The sequence below is a fragment of the Cydia pomonella genome, chromosome 12, assembly GCF_033807575.1.
Source record: "Cydia pomonella isolate Wapato2018A chromosome 12, ilCydPomo1, whole genome shotgun sequence".
Lineage (NCBI taxonomy): Eukaryota > Metazoa > Arthropoda > Insecta > Lepidoptera > Tortricidae > Cydia > Cydia pomonella.
The window spans coordinates 14,103,546-14,130,857 of NC_084714.1; the positions used below are offsets into that span (position 1 = coordinate 14,103,546).

The 27,312-nt window shown below is 39.8% G+C and overlaps 1 protein-coding gene across 4 annotated transcripts in view; it reads left to right on the forward strand.

The window, feature by feature from the left end:
- LOC133523665 (protein-L-histidine N-pros-methyltransferase) overlaps window positions 1-27,064 on the forward strand; it is a 115,260-nt gene extending 88,196 nt beyond the window's left edge. For 3 of the 4 annotated variants that reach the window (XM_061859345.1, XM_061859343.1, XM_061859342.1), the window contains 3 exons: window positions 23,858-24,058; window positions 24,637-24,812; window positions 25,198-27,064. In XM_061859345.1, the coding sequence (XP_061715329.1) occupies window positions 23,858-24,058; window positions 24,637-24,812; window positions 25,198-25,421 (601 nt within the window). In that variant the 3' untranslated portion in view covers window positions 25,422-27,064. Of the gene's footprint in view, window positions 1-23,857; window positions 24,059-24,636; window positions 24,940-25,197 lie in introns of all 4 variants that reach the window. The other variant, XM_061859344.1, reaches the window with a different exon arrangement.
- Window positions 27,065-27,312: the final 248 nt, after the last annotated feature.

The window sequence follows — 27,312 nt, forward strand, 5'->3', positions numbered from 1 at the left end:
CTTTAAGGTCGTACTTGGCATTTACTATGTAAAGCTTGGCGTGCTATGTAAAGCTGTTTTCGCTAGACATATGATGATGCCACTTAAAATATTCGTAGGTATATTCCTAGAACTTTCAGCACCTATTTGGCACCTACCTAAAATCTAAATCTAAATCTAAATCTAAAATCTAAATCTAAATCTATTCAAATCTAAAATATCCAGTGCCCCCGCAAACACGAGCCAAGCGAAGCGCAAGGGCACTACCTACCTTTTCACGAAACACTTCGTCGTTTTTTGAACCCTCATATCTTGGGTATGGATAATCCCAGAAAAACGAAATTCTCGGAATATAATGTCAATTAGTGGACTAATGTTGTCCCTAAACGATATCGTCGCTAGCTCACTGATGATCATCAAAATCTTTAGGGTACTTCCTGAAGTCCCAGAAAGCTGAAATTTTGTATGTATGTAAGCTAGTATTAGTACACAAACAACAACAAACCCTAAAACATGTAACTCTTACCCCCCAACCCCTTAAGCTAGAGGATGGAAGTTTGTATGATAGAGACTATATGTATATATATTGAGACATACCAATTGAATATTGACAAAAAGAAAAACAAAAATTTAGACAAAGAGTTAATAAAACAATTGATTTAAATATTAATTATGAGAATACACAGATTGACGAAACTATAATGACACGCTTTTTAAGTTTACATTTAGACAATAAACTGACATAGAAAAATCAATTCGATACAGTATGTAGTAAACTAGACCAATATTCCTACGCTTTATATAACTTAAGGAAAGCAGCTAATCAGTTTACTGTGCTGACAGCATATCACGCCTATGTAACGTATACTTTACGGTATGTTGTTATATTCTGGGGAAACTCCCCAGAAGAGAAAGAGCCTTTAGAGTACAAAAGAAATGTCATAGAGCAGCATTGTTATGAAAAAATAAACAGAATCATGTAAACCCTGTAAACGAAACATCAAATATTAACTTTGCCTTGCCTTTTCATCTATGAAGTAAACATATACGTAAACTTAACATACGTCAACATACTAAACTTCATGGCATTATACACCAAGAAGAAATATACGCAAACCATTGAAAACTGCATTACTTTCCAAAAGCGTATTTGGAATATAATAGCACCCAAATTATATACTAAAATTCCAAAATCTATCTTAGACTGTAATAATGTACATTTTAAGAAAACTTTAAGTACATGACTTTTTGTCAAATAAAGCCTACTACTCCATTCAAGAGTAGATAGGTACCTCTGTGTGTGACACATTTTAACATTATAGCATAGTATTAGATCCCACCAAAAACATATTCATGTCAAATGTTGCCTAAACGAAACCATAAGGCCTAACTTCACAAACTTTAGACCTTAGTCAAATTATGTGGCCTAACTTCACAAACTTTAGACCTTAGTCAAATTATCTGGCATAGCCGTTTCGCTACCGTCACACGGGCGTAAGGTGAAACAATTATTCGCTGTTCATTACTTTTCTGTTATACAATAGTTCTTGTAGTAACGAAACAGCCAAGCCACATATTTTGACTTAGGTCGTGTAGAGTTTGTGAAGTTAGGGCTTGCAAAGTTGCCTCTACTTGAGATCTGGTAACTTTCTGACAGTGCAGTGTCATTTTGACAAAATTTCACATGAAAATGTTTTTGGTGGAATTAGTATGCTCCTAGAACTTGCTTCTATTTGGTACCTATTTGGCGGCCCCTCCGCTCCTGGCTGGCCGCTCTCAGCTAATGAGCTTATTCAGCATGCGCTAGCACTCCCCTGCGTAATGGATAGGAGTTTGAGCACACCAACTATGAGTACGCCTGCAGATTGAAAAACGTTTTCAGTTGTGATACTGCAGCTGGAGCTCTGGAGATTAAATTTCAGAGCCTAATTAGAAACTTAGATTGTGGTTGATGGTCATACGCAGCTGCTTTGATAAAGTTTTGCTTAATAATTCGGTACTTCCACTGTTGTCGTTTTAAAAATAAAGGCCTACTCACACACAATTGTTTAAATTTCATACGTAATTTTCTATTCAATATCACCGGTAGTCCCTTTGGGCCTATTAACTAAGAAACAATTTATTAGCGATTACACATGGTTCTATCTATAAATATAGAAAGTAGGTGCTAAATCAACAACGCATCTTGAAACGCATAATACGAGGATATGTAATAGATGTAGGTAGGTACTATATTAGTTTCTAGTAGTATCTACCCACCTTCAAGGTCATTATTTCGGAGCTAGATTGTATATATTCGAAGCGAGATATTTCCTTTAAATTCAGCAAATTTTGCATTTCATATTCAAATATTAAATATCAATAGGTGCCCACCGAATGAATCGTCTGGTCAATGTTTATCCATAAACACAAAGCGGCTCTTCAGTACAAATAGGAGAGAATCTCAATGACAATGCTCATTGTTTCAATGTAAACAGCGCTCGTCCAATCACCAGAGCGCTCTCAGTAATTAAAAATTCAAATTAGGATCGTCCCTTCGCTCGACGCGGTTGGTGATTACACAGCGTTAATTACCAAGAGCAATTAAAGGGGAGGGGACCGTAGCCAATGGGAGGGCGGCGCTGAAAGGAGGCGTGGTAATTAAGACGCGAAAGGGTTGATTTCCCGGGCGGCGGGGCGGCGATTAATCACTCGGGGTGTGGCGACGCTATCCAGGCTTCGTGCTAATAGCTATGTACGGGTGGTATATGCTCAGCTCATGTATAAGGTAAATCTGCATTTTCTTTATCTTGGTTCAAGCGTAAGAAATTGTTGCACTTTAGGCTAGTTTGTTTATATTTTCAGATAACCACATGAAAATGTGCCCAATGTTCATTTTTTCCTACCAATTTTTAGCAATTACCTACTTAGGCAGTTGGCAGTTGGCACTTAATTTCTAATCTAATTAACTTAAAAGTTTACCCCACTTTCACACAAGTCTTTCAACAGACCTCTTGTTCTTAACTTATGGTTTCTTCCTCAATTCGTAACCCGATTTTGTAAGGTAAATACTAAACCCATGTTTACTTTAATGTACACTTGTTTCTCTTTTGCCAAATATAGCATAAACAGTAGTAACTTACGAACAAATGGCCTTTTCAATTCCCCTGCATTCCTGCACCGTAGGTATGACTACTTATTTAGGTATACTATGTAGATAGAGATGTAGATAGGCTTTAGGCTGGTCGGTGGTCAAATGGATCCTTGGGTTTTCTATCACTTCATGGGTAGGTACTTTATCAAGTAGGGAAAAACGTTAAAAAAAGTATCTTCCTTGAACTTATGGCCGTATTCGAATAATACTTCTAAGTGATCACTGCGGTACGATACCGATCTGTCAGTGTGATCAAAAGGACGTTTTTGGTTGAAGGAATTACATTTTTGGCACTGACAGTTCTTTATCGTACCGGAGTGATCTCTTAGAACAATTGTTCAAATACGGCCGTTAAATTCCAGATACTTAAATAGGTATCAGCATTAAAACCACTCCCGACGTCATTTTATCCTGTCGATACCAATTATCCCGGGTTTGTCTCGAGATTTAAATTTACCACGTAGATGTTAAGATCGAACTTCACTTCAGGTAAGTTCGTTTGATCATCTAAAAATAGGTATGCATTTTTCATATCCTGATCTGACATGTTCTTATTTACTTATTAGGGGTATGTATGCTACACGAACACCTCTGTATACCTGATCCAACATCTACTGCATAAATAAATAAATAACAAAATGCATTAGGTATGTACTCTAATCCATAACCCTCAAAACAGCAAAACATTTCGCGCACATTTAAACACGGCAACGTTATTAACAGAGCCGATGAAGTATAAACGATGCGTGTACTCACCGCTGAAAGAGAGTTATTCCCACCACCCCCTACCCCGCGGCTCCCGCCCCCGCCCGTCACTTCCAGAAGAAAAATGCTAACACGACCCGCGAAAACTATTCGTTATTTTGGCACCCCCAGCCTGCCGTGTTTCTCTCAATTATGGACCACTGATGATTCACTATTAGGCAAAAAACTCGTTTTGAGGAATATTGGTTGCGCACACAAAATTGTATATAGGATACTCTAAATTGTGACCTGTAATAATGATTTTAGCTCCAAAAGTTCTCATAAGTCATTCCAGCTAGTGCTTATTAGGTACCCACATTTAATTATAAGGCTGTACTTTGACTCTATACGATACCTACTCGAGAACTGGATTGGTGTAAAAAAGACGAGCAAAAATATTAATTCAGAAACTGGCTAACGTTGGCTAGATATCCATAATAAGAGTGATATTATTGGATCGTAAACCTTTTATTACTGTTAAGTTATTTTTATGCTAGTTGAGTGCACGTGGTTGATATTAATGGCTGTCAACTACAGTCTATGCCACACCAGTCTGGCTTCTATCCAACGTGTCTGGTAGGTACCTATCTAACTTCTCAAACAAAATTAAATGACACTAACATTGTTGTCATAATTGTCATTTTATTAAATGATAAATACTTTATTTCAATTTGAAAATAAAACATAATTAAACTATAAAACTTAAAATAAAATACTAAAAAATATCCCCCTGCGGCATGGTGCCGTAGATACTGGCAGCATTTCCTCGCTGTATTGCAAGACTAATTCTTAAGTCGTTCATTTCCGACAAGTTTTACATTTATAAAATTTAATAGCTACCTATAAATATCTGATTCTCATGATCTAGGATGCCTAACCCAAGGATCTCAACGACCATTGGACGTGCGTTTCCCTTAACCGAAGGTTCATTTAAATTTTAACAAATCGTGTTGTTATGGCTAATTTCTCCCTACGGCTGCGTCTTTCAATTTTTATTTGGCTATAGGTAAAACTCATAACTTGTTATTTATTGAATATCTTAATCTTGTCTTTAGATGCGTTAATAGGTAAAGTTAATACCCAAGAAATTGTTTTCATACTTGTTGGGGTCCTGTTCCTTCAATTTAAATTATGTGGTTGGCCCATCTGACCTACTTTGAGATTGAAGTATAAATGTAAAAAATAAAAAGGAATAGCTGTTTATGTAAGTTTTCAGAAAATAGTGTACGAGTACTACTACTTACGCTACGACTAGCTAAGAAACGTTAGTCGCTGTCAGTTTTCTGACGTCAATTAAGCATGACATTTTTATGGGAAACACTGATTTAAACTTTCACGAATTTTACACATTATTAAATCATAGAAACGGAACGTAATCTCGTATTGAGTTTTAAATTTACCTCGGTCTCGGAGCAGAGACCACGGGGACAACGCCGTCCTTAAAACGTCGGAGGTAAATTTAAAACTCAATACGCGGTTAAGTCCCGTTCCTATGATTTAATAATCTTTATGGGAATCAACATTTTTAGCTCATGGAATTGTTACTTTTTACCTTGCATGAAATGAGGTAGTTCTGTTTTTTTTTATGTGTCGATAGTAGTGATGAAATGGTAATGACAAATCCAAGTTTTCGACCTCGAAAGCCATTCGGATCATTGTTAAATACTTAAAAATCCATAAAATTTTAGGTTTTTTTTTCAGTTTTTGAAAATTTTTACCACCAAGGACCTATTTTAAGGCAAAAGTCACTATGCTACCTTTCAAGTACAAAGACAAACTTTTTAAATAAATGAGGATAGTCTGGTCTTGGTAGGACAAATAGTTATTAAGATACGGCTATTTAAAAGTCTGCAAGAGTTCAAAAAAAAGAAAGTATAACAGTTTTATTTAGTTTTCGACAATTTTGACCCATAAGGAGTGGGTTTATGGCAAAAGTTATGTTATTAGCTATTAAGGTCCACTAAATTTCCAACAAAATGAGACCAACTCTGTCAACTTACACCTGATAGTTCTTGAGACACCGGACACAGCTGTTCAAAGTTGTTGAGTTAAGTTATGTACTAGTAGGGTTTGCAAGTAGGTCCTGTTAGTGAAATAAGCATTATAATTAATCAAAATAAACATTTTACTTATTAAAACATTAATATGTAAAATGTATTGAAACGCCTCATTGTATTTTATGTATAGTACAGTTAGGGAAATAGTTGTTACTCGCGTTTTTTGCGTATTTTTGATGGACCGGGCTGGTCATCTGAATCCACAACACACCTTTTGGGGGTAGCTTGCTGAGGTAGACTTTCTTCGTCGAACTGGTCGAAATCGTCATTTGGGTCACACAGGTCTGGTGTGTTCTCGCAAGATTGGCCAGTGCAGTAGGTAGCAACCACAACTGTTGGTGCAACCTTTTTGCAGTTACAGGAAATCATATTTAGCAGAGCTTGAGGAGCTGGTGGTGCCATCGTCGGTTGGAATGAGGCCTTGTGTACTCCGCATCCAGTCCCAATCGAGAGGATTCTACTCATTTTCCAGCCACTTCTGTACCTAAAACCAAATCAACCACAAAGTTAAGAACCATGTATAAATAATGTGGTCTGAAGCAGTAAGGAATACAGGCAAAAAACTTGTTGTCACACCTGGTGGTTGTTCGCAGAGAGTGAAATCTTGCAGCATCCCTGGTTGGAGGCAATCTTGCGAGGTTCATGTTGGGCTTAGCCGCCGCCTTTGTGAACAACTGGAAGCGAAGGTCGTTAAGATTTTGCGATTCTCTGTTGCCTCCATAAAGCGAAACGAAGAAAGGTCTCTTCTACGTCGGCAACTTGCACAGGTGTGGCATCTAAGCTTAAGAAAACTTTTGCGTTTTGTTCGAGGCGTAGCTGTTTTTTTAATTGTCGATATAAATTTCTTTTTTTCTTGGCCAAAAAGTGCTGATGTTGTATCACAACCGGTAAATGCGTGAAGGAATAATGCTACTCCGGATTGCGATAATTCCGTCAAGGAATTGGTCGAGTAGCTGACATCTACACATTTATTTTTACATTACATCTACACGTTTATTTTTACATCTACATCTACACGTTTACTTTTACTTTTATACTGGGTTATTTTTTAGTCAGTGCGCAAACTTTCAGACGTGAATATACTCATGATAATGAATAACTTTCGCTTAGAAACATGGGTCGAAATATGAAAAAAAAAATTGAGCTGTCCGATCATTTTCTATGGAAGGTCAAATTTTTTTTATCATAATTCGACCCATATTCCTAAGGGAAAGTTGTTAGTTATCATAAGTACATTCACGTCTGAAAGTTTGCACACTGACTAAAAAATAACCTTGTATTCACGATACGTTCCCAGCAATTCGGAATATTCCCGGGACGGGAATATTCCCAATTTTGGGAACATTTCCGGGAAGGGCACATCACTGCTCACGACAGATATACCGGCCGGCGAAGTAGAAAAAAAGTTCATCAGACACCACCCAACTCCTTCCTCTTTGTTTGAAATTGTGCAAATCTTTGAATAGCCGTATCATAGAAAATATTTGGCCGACCTAAACCAAATTATTCTCATTTATGCCGTAACAGGCTAATTGAGTAATTATAAGTAAATATTGCGGGAATTGAAATCCCTAGCTAGGTGCGTGAATGTTCAATCATCCCAGCCTACATGGCACTTGGCAGGCGGCAAACAACAGCTCCTCGGCCCTTTACGGCCTCGTTGTTTAATTGACCTCTCTGAACTGTCATCTCACATGGGTTTACCCTACAGGCGAGACAGCGCGGCATACGCTACGTACGAATAGGAGCCACGCAAACTGTGTAAACGTTTTCTTCCTCATCAATTAATGCGACACATCAGCATCACAGCCTTTTAGGTCATGTCGCATCTAAAGAGAAACTTAACACAGAATTTGTTTGATAGGTACATAGGTACATACGAACTTACGGAGCATGGCTTCTTGATAAAATAAATCCTGTTCGTTTTAATAACATAAATGAGAAAAACGTGCGCAACGGCGGGGCCTAGTGCCGCAGTGGGCTACAAGCTTAAAGCTTTTATAGCCCATCTATAGTTATGCACAAGAGCCGATTTGAGCTTAATTACATTTGACGACGGTTGACCTACTTCCCTTCGGTAAGGGTTGAGTCTCTTGGGCTATAAAAATGCCGAATAATGAAAATGACTTTCTTAATTTAGTTAAAAGCATGTAAACAATTAGCGTGATGGATCAATTGTGGAAATCCCAACGTAATTACAGGTGGAATTGAAAGCATGTGTTTGCCGAGGCTCCCGGCTAACGACGTCTCGAGGTAGATAATGTACAACAAAGCGCTCACATGCCGGCGCACCGCACAAAAGAGCACACATAAATGAACAAACAAGACGTACATAGATAGACAAAGCACACAGGCACGTGAGGTCATCTCCCCTCATTAGGTGGTTAGTTTTCCGGGCGTGTCCGCAGACTCCGCGGGGTGTGAGGAAGGGGTGCGGGAGGGGGCGAGTGGACGGGAAGTTTCTTAATTAATCCCCGCAAGGCCGCCATTGGCCGGCGCCGGGGCGGGCTCATCGCCTACGCGTTAATTGGGTGGGAAGCTGCCCGGCCAGATTAGGAAAGCGTCCGTTTAATGAAACTGGCTTTTCCTGGCTGAGGTACGGCGCCCTTAGTACCTATTGTTACGACGCAAGGTGCTCTGATTGCGGTCTATATTACAGTAACGTTTACCGTTCGTGAACATTGCGCGGCGTAAATGAAAGAGCTGTTTACGTTTTATACCTGCGAAATGAAACACTGCCTGAAAAGAAAGTACACTATTTGTATTTTCCCCAGAGCTATAACGTGATTGTAAGTAGATACTTTATCTACACTTCTCGAATCAAACTCCTATAAATTATACAAAACGATGAGAATATATAACTCAGCCATCTGATACTAGACGTCAAGTTAGCTTTATAAACTCCTAAATATTAAAATCGCAGCAGCTGCATATTTCCTTAAAAAGGCGAAAGATAACAAGTGAGTTAATAAATATTGTAGTAGGGAAGGAGTTGCTCGAAACTAATATCGCTCTCCGCGTCAAGTGAACGTATAAAGCTCAGATTTAGCGAGAGCCGAGGGGCTGAGGCGCGAACGCCCAGGTAAAGCACCTACTTACACCTCGATATACGACCATACGTAAATTATAATATTGCGCGTGTCGACGGTGCCTAACCCTCTCCTGCGAGCGAGGTACTAGCGCCCACAGTTGCTAGTGTACGGCGGCGGGACACGCGTCTTGAGCGGCTCCGTTGCTTACCTACATGAGGTGATAAATGCACAAAGCCATATTCTAGTAACGCTTTACTCTCTTGTATTTCATATGATTTATCAACACTAATCCACTTTGTGTCTGGTTTCTTTTGGAAGAAAACCGACACAAAATTAATTGCAGATAAATCGAATTTAGCTCCTAATATTTATTTGACCTTACAAAACGTCTTCATCCGCATCTACTGCATTTTATACAGTATTCTGCATATATACCATTATTTTAAAGATGTTACATATAAACAATGATTTTGAGATGTTTTAAGACCATTCTAATAATTTAAATAAAAAGAGCACACATAAGAAATGTTAATGCGTCATAACTGCGTGAAGGGTTGCACACGGGCGCGGCGCGAGCGTACCCCGAGCGCGTATGTGTGCGCCCGCTGAAAGAAAAGCAATTTCCTCAGGCGGGCGGAGGAGGGTTTGGGGTCTCGCGCGAATATAATTTTCTTCATTTTTTCATTCGGCCGAGTTAATTCGGCTTCGCGGCGAGTCCGCTATTGATTAGGGCGCGTCTTAGGTTTTAATTTGTTTGCGCGCGCAGCTGCGAATATGCAGCCGAGATGAGAGCGCCCCACCCGGTTAATGAGGCGTCTGCAGCGGTATTTGACTTTTTTAATGATATAGTGTGATTTGGACCATATTTTGTTGGTTTTAAATTTAGGCAGATACTGTTTTGTGAAAGTGACAGTATAAAACGTTAGGCATTGTCACTATAGAAGTATTAAGTATTATTTTTCGGAATATTGGAACTTAAAAGTTAAACAATGACGTTTCCCTTATTCGAGTACCTATCAACAGTTCAACAGCCAACATTACATTTACATTGGCACAAGCTGTCAAATAACTCTACCACTATTTGTTAGCGAACGTGTTTGTAATCACGTCAATCAGGAGGCTATTAACAACGCTGACGTCATTAACTTCTATGTTGCGTAAACCACGTCAACTCGAGTCTTTCCAGTCTCGAGCTAGTCGAGCTCGAGCCGTTTTGCGTTGAGCCGCGATAACGTGAATGTCTCGTTTTTATGGCTGGAGGTGTTTGAGATGCTCTCAATTTCTTCCTGCTTTATTACGTGTCTCTGTAGGTAATAATGCATTGGAATTGGCTTTGAATTGTTCTCCTTGTGTCTACTTAATGTTATTTGAAGTAAAAACCTTTGTATTACCTACTACCACTTGCCCTAATTATTGAGCCACATTAGCCTTTATTGAGCTTACTCCGGCTTTGGGCCACAATGGTATTTAAAAAAAAATTTAGACAGTAGGCAGATAATCTGTTTAAAGTCACATATCTCTAAGGCACGGTCAAGTTGCAGTGCCATTCGAAGGTTGTTTTACACATTGCGTGATCTCAGTCTGTACGAGACGGTACATGAGAAATTATAATGAAGTCTGTCAAAAAGGTCAATTCAATGTCAGTACAGAACTAACCACAAGCGCTAACGGTATACGAACCTTTAGTTTACATCTATAATGTAGTGTAATAATAAATGAGTGGAAATATAGTTCATTTTCAATATATATAAATATGTTTCATTAGTGCCTTAACACAGTCCGATAATTTTCTCTATTTGATTAGGCTGACCAAAAGTGTAGTACCTAGAATATACGAGCTTATATAAACAACCTACCTTAGTAAATACGGACACCCTCCCGCGAGCGCTGGTCATATCGGGCAGATATCAGCGTCGTAATTAAGGCTGCATCGTCGGCGGGTGGCGTCGCGGCGCCATTGGTCATCTCCCCCACCCCCGAGTAGGGGGCGCTGAGAAACAACGCCGCCTGCATGTGACACATTAGTAAATGAGACGACATTCGTTACGCGGCAGCTCGCCCGTTTCCTGTCCGGCTAAAGTTGGGTCACTTGTTTGTTAGGGCTAGGGCTTCAGGAAAACGAGAATATTGAGCAGCCTTAATGTTCAATTTAGAGAAACGGCCCGATTCGAAGAATGATAAAGACACGTTTAAGATCTTTAAAAGATCGATAACTACACGACATGTCAGAATAAGATCTATGATATTTACTTGAGATGTTTAAAAGTAGATTAGATATACGAAAATGTATGTGAATGATCAGATTACCAATATCTACATGGATTTTAATATGGGTAAATATCGACTACCAAACATTAATTCATAACTTTTTTCCGGTTCCATCTCTTGGAAATCCTAACCCACCCTAGTTTGACAAAATCGGGCTCAAAACAATTATTCGGTATTTGTTTTGGTAGCGAAGTGTATCGAATGTTCCGTACAAGGCAACGCTCGGTCGGGCTTAACCTTGACCGGCTGTCCCCCCGAGCTTACGCACTTCACGTGTTTCAGCTGACCCACTGTCCAGCGACACGCACTTCAACCCCTCGCGCACTTGAAACTGGTTCAAACACGGGGTTTACAACTTTATAAAGTTATCTATGTGCATGGCAGTGATGACTTCTGGCGTCTATTATCAAATTCGGGTTTGAAATAGAAATAGCTTAAAAAGTCCCAATTTATGCCACAGCGTACGCTGTAACTGATTTAATTTCTGACAGAAACCTGAGACACTTAACACATGTCCTACATTTGTGCTAATATATAGTAAATAGGTGTATCCAGATATATTATTTCTGTAAATTCTGTGAGGATACAAGTTTTATTAGGGTATTATAATATTTTGACTGGGCACCGCCGAATTTGGCTACGATCCTCTCGCCGATGGCGAGATGAAAGCGCGTCGCTCAATAAATCGAATCGCCGCCGCCCCCGTCCGGCCATTAAGCCTTTCGATAGTGGATGCTCGACGGTGCTCACCTTGTTTTATTACTTTCATTTTATTGTTTTAATTTGTGTGCGGGTGCGCTATTTGCGTGCGCGCAGTTTGTCGCGCGCCCCGCCCACCGCGCGGCGGCCAATGGCGCGCCACCCGCTAACGAGCCCCGCGCCCGCGCGCGTGCCCGCTCCCGCTGCCGCCGCTGCGCTCGCGCCCGCGCGCCATCCATGCCCGCGACAATACTCATTGTTCCGACGATTCTCATTTTGTTTTACTTTCGCCAACCTCATCGGCCGACCGGACGCCGCGGACGACGCGCGCCTCCCACTAAGCGATAATTTCAATGTCGCTGCGTATATTGTGATATTGACTGAGATTCCGCTCCGGACATGTTTTATCGTCGGAGGCGCGTTTCGTCAGAGCTACTCAATAAGCAATAAACCATTCGCCTCCGAGAAGTTATTTTGAAGTCCGACTGGGACGCGGATTGAGCCCACGCCTTTACACCTTTTAAAGGTTATTGTGTTCCCGAAACGCTCAAGATATTACCGTCAGCAACCACACACTATGCTCACAATGTAGGCCGCCCGTAAAACATAAGTCCGCATCTTCATAAACGATCATTTATGGGACTCGAAACAACTCTCATTATAAACTTTTTGAGCTGAGCCATATAACCTAATTACCTTCTAGTAAATAACTGAAAACCCCCGAACGGCAATAAACCGTATTGGCATCAAATCGAGCTTCCTCAATTGAAAAGGTTCAGAGGTTCGTGCAAAGCGCTCGTAGAGCAGAGGCGGCAAGTATATCCTCAGGGCAACTCTATGGTGTTGTCGCACGAATAATGTTTAAGGCGAAACTAAGCAATTGATAGTAAAATTGGACGGCGAAATAGAAAAATATCGTCGGGCGATTTGGTGGATCGTGGGCTGGTAAAATATTCAATCGGGGCAATTCGGGTCCGCGTATAAATTCGAGTCCGCCATTATTTGTAGCGTCCTCGCGACCGAAAATCGGTACAGTGATAGTCGTCATTTTTCTTGTAGCTATCGTTAATATTTTACGGGTGCGTGTCAACGGTTTATGGGCCCACTCTTGACACTAAAACGTTTTAACCGTAGGTACTCATATTGTTTATACATTTTACTATCCACTTTTTATTGTTTATAGCTACCCCAGAGCTGTGCGGGGATATGATGGGACGCTACAGTTCGATTATATGCTATCGAACTTGATTTTTATTAGGGACCTTGATAGCTCAAACTTTTTTATTGTTTTATGTTAGATATGTTTATTTATGAAACTGAAGCGGAGTGCGTCAAAGTGCTCGAAGGTTACGACATAGGTAATAGCCCCTGTAGCTCTTTGATCTGCTTAACAATTTGTCTTTTTTTTCTACTATTACCTTAAATATCCTGTCTTAAAAGGAACGGGTCTTATCTAAGTGTAATTATCCAGCCAAGTTTGCGAGCTCGGAGAAAGAATTGCTCTCGTCTTTGTGTGTGTAAGAGCACTAACGGGCGGGGGTCGCAGGGTGGGGGTGGGGGCGGAGAGGGGGTAGGCTCACATGGGACGCGCTCTAATGAGGTGCCTGAAAGCGACAATGTCTTTGAGCAAAGCAAATGTGTACCTATCTACATACATTGGGGAGGGGCTGGTATTACATTACGTATCTAATATGGTTAGCTATATTTACATAGCTAATGTAGGTATGTAATTATTTTTCATATACGTTTTATTACATAAGGAGAGGCTTGAAAAGGGACGGGATTTCAGTAATAAGAAGGGGTAACTGGTAGCTAAGCGCCTGATTTAAGTCGTCGATCTTGACTTTTATTTGTTTTCGTCTTCTAGACGCATATTTACGAGATACTCCATAGCTACAACATTTTGGATTTATAAATGACAGTCGTACATACTCATTATACGTTTCTTTGAATTAAGGCATAACGAATCAGCAGAATAAATCTAAAAGGACGTAGTTTAGTTTGCAAGGAAGTAGTTCCCATCTGACAACTAATTTGCTTAGCATCGTATTTGATATTGACAAAAGATACATATGTTTACACTTTTGTACCTTACTCTTTTGTAATAAGGCGAAAATTATAAATATATAGTTGACGTCTCCTGTACACTATATTCTGTTATACTTACGCAGACTTATCTGAAATCGGTTACAAGGATTGATATGTTCGTATCTGCAGCGAGGTGTGATTGGCGATCGGAACCGCGTGGGTCGATCGCAACTTCCGGTTCCGCATCGGTTTTAATTTCCCGCGCTCGCCAGCGTCACTTTAAACGGCCGGAGATGAACACTAATATCATGCAAGGCCCGGGCCGTCGCCATAGCGACGCACAAATGACGTGTGTGGCGCGTGGTGTGAGGCCGGGGGTAATATGATTTGAGCGCCCCGGGCCGACACCCCCCCGCTTGTTTGCTCTCCGATGCAATCGCGATACGAACCCGCCCGCCCCGCCTCGCGCTCGGCCGGCGACACATCTCTCACCTCCGTCGATAACCGCATCGGATTCCTTGTTGCAAGCCACCGCATTCTATTGAAATAGATCTACCTATCCTACGATATCAAGTGTATTGCGACATACAACCCATGCGCCTTTACAATTTTCAGCTGCATCCATTGGAACATGTTGTCATAAAGTATATGGGACGTCTACACGTGCTTCTCTCGACGTAGTGCTTATATTAAATAAATAAGCTACCTAAGCTTATTTGTACCCATATTTTTTGCTTTAAATCCATTTTTTGATTAAAATAAATGTTACCTAAGTTATAAATATTTTGATTTTAAATATATTATCAACTTCAACAGATAATACGCAGGGCGGGTTATTTTAGATTTATCTTTACATTATTTTGACTCGTGAGTGAGGTATCAAACCTAGTATTAGTTAATGACCTACGTATTTAGCCCGTAAAATTGTTGTTTATTTATTGTTGTGTATAGTTGAAACGTACTTATATAAGTTAGGTAAGATAATCTCTGTCACAAGAGAACATTAAAACCGATTTAATTGAAAGTCTATATCCGCGACTGTTATGGTGCGCGGAGCGTACTGCATTAGGGTAGTTTAATGTTAGTGTCCACGGCTCCCTTTGGCTCGCAGCCTGTTTACGGCGCAAATAAATCAATCACGACGCCCGGTGTAACAAGCGACGTCATATTCGCGCGTCGTTTTTGCGCGACTCAATCGCTCGTTGTTGTATTGGTTGGAAATCGGAATTTGTGGAGATTGGTCGGCACGGTGACAATTACGCGGTGAGCGTCGGCGCTCATTAGCTGCGCGGCCGCCTCATGTATCATGGATCGCGCGTCGCAAACGCCGCCCGCACAATAAAGCAATCAATCCGCACCCGCAGTAGTGTTATGTCAGGTCGCCGGCAGCGCGGACACCTCGGCCGTATCGTAATTGTGCCTCTTTTGGTTTTCACATTCGCATTACTGTCTTCGACCCCAAAGGTCGTCAACCCTCACGCAGTTCCTTGCATTCGACCTGGCCCGGTTTTCCCATCGTTTACTTGTCACAAGCGAGCAAGAGTCCAACCAAACAGAGTAACAGTGATTTCGAGCAGATAAGCAATCGGAGGTCTCGCTTAACTGGTTACCATCACTTGATTGCTCACCTGCGGTTGTGATTGGAATAACCGCAGCAATACTCTTTATAGGTTTTTAAAGCGTTTTACGATATTATGTAAAGTCATATCAATAATACTTGTAAAATAAAGTTTTCAACCTTTTATTATATATCTATGTATATGTATATAACACTTCAAGATTGGAGATTTTAAGTTATTTTTAAACTTTTAAACTTCTGCAAACGATAGGCACGACAATAAGGCGCATGTGAAGGAGGATACATGTGGTCGAAATATTCACCGTCAACAGGTAGATCGCGCTAGCTCAGTTGGTAAAGCGACGGGCTGATATCCCGGACTCGCAAGTTTGAATATCGTCCGAGACATTGATATTTTCCAGTTACCCTTTATTTCTAAGCATTAAGAGCTTTTAGAGTTCAAGCTTAAAATGCTAGATCATTTTCAGCTCACCATAAAAAAAAAATAACCCTTGGAGTGGTGGGCTGTCGACTCCCGACCGAGTATGTCATTCAAATTTTAAATTTGATTAATTGAAATACAATCAAAATTCCAATAACTCAAAAACGACACATGCCACTTGAAGAGATAATAGGCTTAAACTTTATTATTTGACAGCGATTTGTTGTTGACGATAACGACTCAAGCAGATCGTACAATATGTAACCGGAGACTTGCGGCGTAACTAGCGACGTGACACTATCGGTTACCGCTTATTACACAACGAGAAAGAACATGTTACCAACTGGTTGCCTACTGTCATAGCTTTATTATGTATAGCGCTTTGAAAAACTAAACCTGTAACTGAATAAATGTCTCGTTAAGTGTAGGTATATTATACTCTTACCTTTGTAGATTTAGGAGCAGAGTACCTTTGTAGAATATTATTTACGTCTCAATGGTAACTTGTGTAGTGTGTAGAGCATTTTCTCGGTACTTTTTATGGGCCTACCGGAATGTTACTTGTTCTTCTTACAAAATGAGCATGCCATCGATGACATAATCGCCAATATCAGATTTTCTGACATGCAATACAGGATGTAACAAAAATAGTAGGGGTCAGTTTAAAGGCATATTCGGTATCATGATGTTCTGATTAGGAAAAAGTGGAAGAACATTTTTTATGAGAATAAAAAAAAATTTTAGGTTCAATTTTTTTTTCAGCTTTTCCTAATCAGAATACCTTGCGAAATATTAAACGAATCCCCACTTTTTTGTTACACTTTGTATAAAATTTCGTAATATTGTCCAGATTACATATTAGGGTCGGTTCCATATGGCGGTCATATATGGCATATTGGAAATACAAGCTTTATTTATAAATTCGTGAATATTGCCCTTGGTCTATACAATCTGTGGTAAAATTTAACAAGTAACCAAACGTAAGGGACCCTGAGAACTGTTCGGTTCCGGTCTGGAATGTAAGATACCAAGGAATATATTGGTCTGCCCTTATGACATATCTTACCAGAGATTTCGTTTGTCTTGTCGTTCTCACCGGCTTGCTAACTGTTCCTAGTTCCACAACAATTATGTTGCTACCAAAAACGCGTAATGTCTTGTTATGTGCAGAAGATGTCAATTACACTGGTCCTCTAGAAAGAACTTAGTGCAGTTAGTCTGAAACTTGAAGTAGGTACGTATAAGGCTATCCTAATAGGGCATTGTGACCGATCCGAGCGCTGCGCCGTACGAGTAATTGCGGCGCGGACGCCGGGGGCCGCGGATAATGCCGCGCGTGATATATGGTACTACGGCTAATAACAGAGCTGGCCGGAGTGCGATTATCCCTTTACCCATCGAAGACGAATTCGTATCGATCGCCGCGACGCTCGCTCTCAGCTAATGAGAGCGGGATTTACTACTCATTATCCACTTTCGCCGCTCGCCCGGGGCGCGATGAAGACGTCGGTGCTCGGCGCAGTCGGCCGAGCGAGCGCCGAGCTTGGGCGAGTAGACCAATAGTGGGACCGGATTTTTGCCCTATAAGTTTCGATAATTCTAAAGAGTGAAAAGTGATGTTTATCTAGTATGGGACATATTTTTAAGCATATTTGTAATATATGAAGAAAATTTAGAACGAGCGTTAGATATAAATAAGGTATTTATGTATTTTTATTGATGAATTTTGAATATTGAATTAAAGTACAAAATTTAAGCATCGTCTTTTATAATATGTATGAGGCTTTATGCTATCAAATTTTTAGAAAAAAAATCAACGTGCTACTTTGTCAAACTCAAATTAGCTTATTATTTTGTCAATATTGAATTAAAGTTTGAAAAATCCACAATATCATATCTAAATTCTTAAGTTAATAGGCAAGGCAAAAAATTAGAAAAATAGGATACGTGCTTTACAATTAATATGCGTTTTTTGTCCTGTAAGATCTAATATTGAATTAAAGTCCGTAGAGATAAGTCTATTACTATAAAATAATATATGCAGCCATTTTATGGAAAGGTAGAAATATCTGTGTGTAGCTTGCATTGTAATAGTATAATCAACTTAAAAAGGCGCGAAATTCATAACCACGCCGCGCTGGTCCGTCAACATGTCGGCTCGGCGCGCGGGAGCCTATCGTAGCCGACCTAGTGAGCGATAGATACCTCGCCCCGCCCGCGCCCCCCGCTCAGCTTCGCAAGTGCTGTTTGTCTTTTCTTTCAAATCATTCATTTGTTTATTTATCGTGCACATAAATTAAATGCGGACATTACATGAATTTAATTATAGAATAAAAGTTATTATGACTTCAAAATGAGTGAAAAATGTTTGATATGTGTACTGTACTGACTTAGTAACAGAGAAAAAACGAGGAATTGAGCAGTTAATAACTGCGAGCAAATAATCTTTCTTGGTGATGGGAAAGTTAAATATTTCTACGGGAAAGAGGAACTACGTTTCCATATAAAAAGTGTAGATTATACATTGAGTCGAAGGCTATACCGGCGTACAAAAGACTAATGGAGGTGGCATCAGAGGGCTTACCGCGAACCACGTTCGACGTGTTGCCTCCCTGTCATACTTACGTACGAATTTACAAGTGCGACAGAGAGGTAACACGTCGAACGTGGTTCGCGATAGGCCCTCAAATGTACAGCCAAGTGACGATGATGAAAATTACATTTTCAAAACTTTTGTCTTTTGTTACCATTGTGTTAGCCGCCTGTACTTACTTTCAACATATATTAGTAGTTTATGTTACTGCTACATAATAAAAGGCATTAAAATGCACGAGTGTGGGCTTAGGAAACGAACGAAGTGAGTTTCTGAAAAAGATCACACGAGTGTTTTAATGCCTAATTATCTTATACCTTTAAACGAGCAATTCTTGTATATATATATTTCCGGGATCTCGGAAACGGCTCGATACGAACGAACGATTTTGCTGAAATTTGGTATATGGGGGTTTTTGGGGGTAAACAATCGATCTAGATTAGTCTTATGTTTGGGAAAACGCGTGTTTTCGAGTTTTCATCCGTTTTTCTTTCGACGCAGAATATGGTCGCTAATTTCGTGTTGCCGGCCACTGTCCGTCTGGTCCAGCGGGTTAAGACGCGGACTGCAAAACGAGTGTTACGGGTTCGAATCCCGCCTGGTGACTAACTTTTGTTTTTTTTTATATGTTCAATTTTATATATAATTTTTTAATTTTTATTGTTTTAGACAAGTTTAATTTAGTAAAAGAATGTAGTTAAGATTATCACCTATACACCACCATATTACAATAAATAGTTAGTTATAACCGAGCAAAGCTCGGTCGCCCAGGTACTGTATAGTTATTGCAGATAGTTCGCAATCACATTTTTAGCACAGGCATTATAAGAGAGGTATGGGCATTGTAAATGTCATCTGGCTCTGTGTGGTAGGGCACAGCACAGCGGATGTCATTCCAGATCTAGAGCAGAACCCAACTGGGGATGTACCTCCACCTTACAGAAAATCGCAGCCAAATAACACTAGACCCTACTCATAGTGTTGTGTTCCTGCCGGTGAGTAAGGTTGCCAGAGCTCAACGAGGGGTGGGAGGGTGTTAGGGTCGGCAACGCGCATGTAACTCCTCTGGAGTTGCAGGCGTACATAGGCTACGGATACTGCTTACCACCAGGCAGGCCGTATGCTTGTTTGCCACCGACGTAGTATAAAAAAAAAAAAACACACACATTTATAATATTTCATACGACATGTGCTAATTATTTGTCTCAGTGTAAACAAAAATATATCATAATTATGATATCAATTTTCAAATTCAAAATGGCGGACATGTTTTATAACTTATTTTAAGAAATTATGAGTAGTTTAAGACTTTAAAAAGCAAGAAATTGTTTGTCTTGTCTGTTGTCTGTATTTGATGTTTTCATTATTTTTGAAAGTCCTCAGGGTGCCGATTACGAAAATGACATCCATTATGGAACCCAAGATGGCGGACATTCATTTTTCTTAAAAATCGGTATGGGTGTCATCTCCGAGGTTCTTCGAGGTTCCGATTGCGAAAATGACGTCCATTTTGCAATCCAAGATGGCGAACATTATTTTCTCTTAAAAATCGATATGGGTGTCATCTCCGAGGTTCCTCGGGGATCCGATTACGAAAATGACGTTCATTTTGAAATCCAAGATGGCGGAAATTATTTTTTCTTAAGTCGATATGGGTGTCATATCCGAGGTTCCTCGGGGTTCCAATTACGAAAATGACGTTCATTTTGAAATCCAAGATGGCGGACATTAATTTTTCTTAAAAATCGATATGGGTGTCATCTCCGAGGTTCCTCGGGGATCCGATTACGAAAATGACGTTCATTTTGAAATCCAAGATGGCGGAAATTATTTTTTCTTAAAAGTCGATATGGGTGTCATATCCGAGGTTCCTCGGGATTCCGATTACGAAAATGACGTCTATTTTGAAATCCAAGATGGCGGACATTAATTTTTCTTAAAAATCGATATGGGTGTCATCTCCGAGGTTCCTCGGGGTTCCAATTACAAAAATGACGTCAATTTTGGCGGTTCTTGTTGGTGCAGATTTCAAAAATAGAGACCATTTTAGAATTAAAGGTGGTTGATATCACGGCTACACACATCGACACCCATTTCAAAAAGTAGCGTCCGTCATATTTATTTTCAAAATAGATGCCATTTTTGAAATCCACACCCATAAAAACCCAGAAAACAACACCCATGACGACTTTTTCAAAAAAGTGACGTCCGCCCTCTTTATTTCCAAAATGGACGTCATTTGTAAAATTAGTACACATACATCATACAACATGAAAACTAAAAACATTTCCATCCTCTTTTGGGCAGTTGTGTAAGTCTGTGATAACCCTAGGTAGGTACGGAGACCTTGAGCGGTGTCGGCATTTACGCAAACATCAAAGGCGTCGGCCCACTGTTACTTTTTACACTGTGCTTTTAGTATGTAAACGAAAACGTCACATGATATATCAAAAGAAAAGTTATTTTATCTTATACCTTTAAACGAGCAATTCTTGTATATATATATAATTATATTTCTGTGATCTCGGAAACGGCTCTAACGATTTCGCTGAAATTTGGTATATAGGGGTTTTTGGGGGTATACAATCTATCTAGATTAGTCTTATGTTTGGGAAAACGCGTGTTTTCGAGTTTTCATGCGTTTTTCTTTCGACGCAGAATATGGTCACTAATTTCGTGTTGCCGGCCACTGTCCGTCTGATCCAGCGGGTTAAGACGCGGACTGCTAAACGAGTGTTACGGGTTCGAATCTCGCCCGGTGACTAACTTTTGTTTTTTTTATATGTTCAAGTTTATATATAATTTTTTAATTTTTATTGTTTTACACAAGTTTAATTTAGTAAAAAAAAATGACCTATGTAATAAGAGAAATCGACAATAGATGGCGTTACTCTGTGACAAGTGCTGTAAGGTTAAAATCGATTGTAAATAATAATAATTGTCAATTCACATTTTACTTTTTAAGTTTATGTAGATTATCACCACCATATTACAATAAATAGTTATAACCGAGCAAAGCTCGGTCTCCCAGGTACTATATTACTAACTGTACTAGGTTGCCTTTTTAACAAGTTGGTCCAGTCCATGGTTGCCTACATTTTATTTAAAAATCGGTTAATCTAGGCGACCATTAACTGGACCAACTTTTTTAATACGGCAACTTTCAAATAAGCTTTCATTTGATATACTTATCATACGATGAAATAACAAACAAAAAAACTATCCGTACGCAATCTTACAAGGCAACCTACTTGAAATGTATCACTGTGAATTTTGTCTTACATTTATTTCTTATCAGAAATAAATAACATGAGGGTGCATATACCTTATAACGTATCTCTATATAACTATCGGTTATCAATATTAGCATTAGCGGTTAACAACAACATTCCCCTTAAAACAAATAACTATCGCGAGGAAAATACCAAGTCCAAACATCTGAAAAAAATCGGGAAAGAAAAGCTGCAACTGGCTTTTAAAATGGTACAAGGAAGGGTGGTCATCTGTATGAGAATGTGTTTTTTTTGTCTCTATTTGACCCAATGGTTGACTGGTAGAGAATGCCTTTTGGCATTAAGTCCGCCATTTGTGTTTTTTTTTTTGTTTGTGCAATAAAGTTTAAATAAATAAATAATATTCATGTAACGCGATAACGAATTCTACGTGAACGAAACCGCGGGCAATACCTATTATAGTAACAACAAAATAACAATTTTCTATTGCTATTAATTTAAAACACGCTTTAGGAATTTTTTTGATGGACCGTAGACGCAGTCAAGGGCACCCCGCTCCCCACTACCGTTGTTCGCTGCCTCCTGCCACAGCGCGCGGCGCGCGCAAACTTGCCGCGCGTTTGAAACGTAACGTATTTATATAAGCAAGGAATGCATACATATCAGTAATGAGTGTCGCCGTGATTTTATATTTCTAAATTTTTGTTTAGTAACTGAGATCATTGTTGATGATCGATTATTATTAACTCTACAAACTTTAATTCAATATTAGCTATACTGCTTAACCTGAAATCAATATCTAGACAAGCACATTGTCTGCATGTCTAACTTTTTACTAGAATACTAAGTTGATTGATAATATCGTAATTTTGCAATATCAGCAACTCTAATTCTATATTTACAAAATAACTCGTGTTTTTACGTTTACCAGAAAGCAGCTGTTCCAGATTTCTAAAAACTGAAAATTGTACATAAATTGAAGTGTTATTCGATATGCTAAAGTTTTCTGTAACTTTAATTCTATATTTACTTAGTTATTAGCAAAAATTAAAATATTTAAATATAACCGAAAGCTCAACCTTAAAATTTCTAACTTTTTACCAAAGTATTATTTAACATACTCCCAATGACATATCAAAAAAGAAAAAACTTTAATATTATCGAAACCCATTTTTGTTCAACCGCTGGTCTAGAGTGCCGCGGGCGCACAATTTGCAGTCGGCCGAGCCCCGCAGCTCGCAGCCCGCTTTATATTTTATCCCCAGTAATTGCGGCCCGAACCACCTTTGAACGGCCACCACCACACGACCAACGGTAGTGGATAATTGCCCTATTGTTGCTCGGCTGCGCGGCGACTAGCCTACAAATCGCTTTCAAGGAAGTACCTACCTAATCCCTCAGCTAAATTAGAAGGTTCTAGCAACGGGCCAAGTTTGTTATCGACAATTAAGTTAGATAAGAAAATGTATAGTTGCATTGAAATAGCGGCGGTAATAGCGCATCGCATGTGCTTTCTGTGAGGAACGCGAGCACACCCTGTACTTTGACGCTATTTTCTGTGAAGGCTGATATTAACAGCTAATTTGATAGCTATCAATAAAATTGTAACTACAATCTGATAGGTTGTCTAGTAATTATTATATCAGTACCACTTACCAAATGAGAATTTCAAAATTTAGCTATAATACCTGGTATTTATAACTTACGCTAGGGGTTGGTTTGTACTGCCATTAAATATATTTTCCATAAGCCTACGTAATCAAAGGAAATTCTAATTTATTTAAATTAATTTAAACTTCGTATTTTATTACAACAAGTTGCGCTCTTATTAAAAGAAAATACTCTTTGAGACTCACCCGAGACCCCAAGTCTTCTTTCTCAGGAACCACCCCCACAAGTCAGTGCCGCATTTTAGATTCGGACTTAGATCCTGAAGAGTCTATTATCGCATAAGAATAAAAATGTTTTCTTATATCGATCTTTTTAACATACACAGGTTTTCCTTGCTTCGTCGTTTGTGAAACCTAAGTATTTCGCTGAATCATACATGTGAATAACGTATATTTTATCACAAGTGATCATTGTCCACAGATGGCTGGGCCGCGGCTCGATGTTCGTGCTATCTTCCGCGCAAGCGCGCACGCTGTTGGGCGGCGCGCCAACCGGCGCACTCGTGGACGTCGGCGCCGGCGACGGCGAGGTCAGCCGCCGCTTCGCGCAGCTGTTCGACGAGCGCTACGCCACCGAGATCTCCGCCAGCATGAGAAAGGCGCTCAGCAGTAAGGGATATACGTGGGTACCTTAGTAGTTCTTTGATATGGAATGATGCTCATTGCTCACAATTGCACTCTACTGGGGGCGATCAACCCCACACGTGTTAAAATTTAGTGGGCAATATTTTTCCCTTGTCATGAATAAAGAAATGAAAACCTGACCTACACTTGGGTCGTGGAGCTTGACATCACGTTTAGGTACTAATATAAGCTATTCTATATTAGTAGAAGCTATAGGCCCGATTTGAAGAATGATTAAGACACATTTAAGATCTTGGTAAGATCTTTAAAAGATCTATAACTAAACGACATGTCAAAATTGACATTTATTTCGATTCCGCTGTGATCCCAGTAAGATCTATCTGCGATATTTCCAACGTCAAAGTGACATTGGTTGCCCGAATCGAGCTTCTTCTGTCAATTATACGACATACAAAGGATATCTAAATGAGAACTTATCTAAACCAGAACTTATCGTTATCGTATCTCATTCTTCGAATAGGGCCGTATTATTGGATTTTATCTGTCTATTCTGTCTTAGTAGTGCGTATGACCGTTTTTCTCCCAGATTACCTCCTACATTACATTTTTTTGCAGTATCCTTGATACGGAGAACTGGTGGCGCAGGCAGCAGTTCCAATGCGTGAGCATGATGAACTTGATCGACCGCTGCAGCCGACCCAAGACCATGCTGCTAGAAGCCCGCGCCGCGCTCGCGCCCGGAGGGATCCTGCTCTTAGCCCTAGTCCTGCCCTACAAGCCCTACGTAGAAGGTGAGCATGATCCTGATCGACCGCTGCAGCTGACCCAAGACCATGCTGCTAGAAGCCCGCACCATGCTCGCGCCCGGAGGGATCCTGCTCTTAGCCCTAGTCCTGCCCTACAAGCCCTACGTAGAAGGTGAGCATGACCCTGATCGACCGCTGCAGCCGACCCAGGACCATGCTACTAGAAGCCCGCGCCGCACTCGCGCCCAAGCGAGCCTGCTCTTAGCCCTAGTCCTGCCCTACAAGCCCTACGTAGAAGGTGAGCATGACCCTGATCGACCACTGCAGCCCTAAGTGCATATTGCATCGCATAAAAATTCTTAAACGTCCTAACCTCATTTAGGTTCCCGGTCTACAAAAGATTTCTTACGAATTCATTTTTCTTTACCAGTAACGCCTGACCACAAACCCGAAGAGCGGCTACCAATCAGCGGCGCCCGCTTCGAGCAGCAAGTGGAGTCGTTCGTGGCGTTCATGCGCGACGAGTGCGGGTTCGAGCTGGTGTCGTGGGCGCGCGTGCCGTACCTCTGCGAGGGCGACTTCGCGCAGGCATACTACTGGCTCGATGATTCGGTCTACGTGTTCACGCCTAAGCCCATTCATGAGTCTTCTTAAGATAAGGTGCAGTGGGTTCAGCCAGCAGTTTTTGAGTAATCGTAGTGTTTTTTTTTACGGTTGCTAATAATACGAATAGCAATATTGAGGCCTTTATTTTCTAGTAACTCACCGATTCCAATTTAAACCTGATGTATTAGCAACTTTCGCTAGTTAGAAAAAAAAACACGATCATAGGTCTAAAGCGCACCATATAAAATCTGGAATTATTTTTGCACAATAGCTATTAACACGAAAACTGCTTCTAAAAATGCGTAATTTTTGATCGATAGATGAAAATAATCGATGAGTATTAAATTTTTAAATAACGGACACGCACGTCTTTCCGCTCAGAAACCAGCGAGATGCGACCTGAACTCAGCGCCTTAAATAAAGTGAATCATATTGCTTTACTTTTGACAATGACGTAAAACGTAATTGTCGAAAGTCGTAACTAGAATCGGATTACGCTAAGTTTTCATGCCAAGTGCTATGTCAAGTACCTATGGCACTCCAGTGCATACTTAGCGTGGTCGGAGTCTATCATAATTCCTTAGTAACTTCGTTATCTTCGTCGCTGTTCGATGTTAAATTACCGGGGAGCCGTTTTATAAACGCAAGTAACTTGCAACACAAGCTGATTTTTTTTCTAGGAAATGAAGGTGTATACAGTTGATTTATAAAACGGCCCCCGACTTTCTAACTTCGTCCGGCGGTTGTCGTCTTAAAATAACATGTTTTATTGAACGAAGTATTATAAATATTGTTTCGTGAGCAATCAGAAACAACGATATTGGTGTTGTGGTCCTAAGCAAAATACTGAATGATATTGATGTGATGTTAATGTGGCACCAGAAACAGAAAAGTTGTTTAAGAACATTTCCGATATTGTTAACAGAACTTACTGCCAAAGTTAAAACAAAGGTTCCTTTTTGCTACTAACCATTCTTAAGAACTGAAAACTGCTGAAAATAAGTAGGTAGTACCTCACAATTAAACTATGAGTGAGATATATTGATTGAATGAATGATCTCTAGTTATAGATCGTGTCATTCACGAAGACGCGTGCCTTGACTCTTATTGTCATGTTATTAAAGGTTAGATTTGACAAATCTGCGCGTCATCGTGGATGACTCGAACTATATTTTACTAATCTAGCCAGGACGCCTCGAGGAACGCACATTTTTGTCATCGAATGGGTGTTTTTTATATTCTACATTTTAATGGTGTAAGTGATAAATCGCATTGAATTTATTAGATATTTTATAGATGTTTACTACTTTTTCTACTTTGTATGGTAACTAGTTATACGTAGCTGAATAAGATAAAGATCAAGTAATATATTAAAATCACGATGAACTATCACAAGTTGAAACCGAATTGTGTTGAAATTGTCGTATCTCCAAAAGAATTGGAGTCGTTGTACTTACCTACCTATTACCTACGTAGGTTTAAATTTAATCATTCCTACATTCAAATACGGCCATGTAAAATTTGAAATATATTTGTATGTGTGTCTTTGTGAATAATTATTTGTGTTGTACTAACTCTAGCATTCCAATAAGACTTAGAAATATTGAAACATTTTCATCAAAATGTACTTTCAATACTGTAAAGATGTCCAGTGTCAGTCAAAATGAATTAATACAAAGCAAGCAACTCAAGTCTTTTTATTTCTTTAACCTTTCATATGTGTGGTGGCCAAAAATGGTGGATCTAATTCAAACCTTGTGCTACATAAGCAGAAAAATCACTCTCGAAAAAAGATAACTAAAAATTCGGACAGACAAGAGGTTAATGCGAAACATGGTATAAGAAGGATGTTCGACCATGACTATAAATAATGTTTTCTATGTATTTAATAATTATACCGTCTAGTATCCACTACACAAGCCTTAGGGCCAGTTGCACC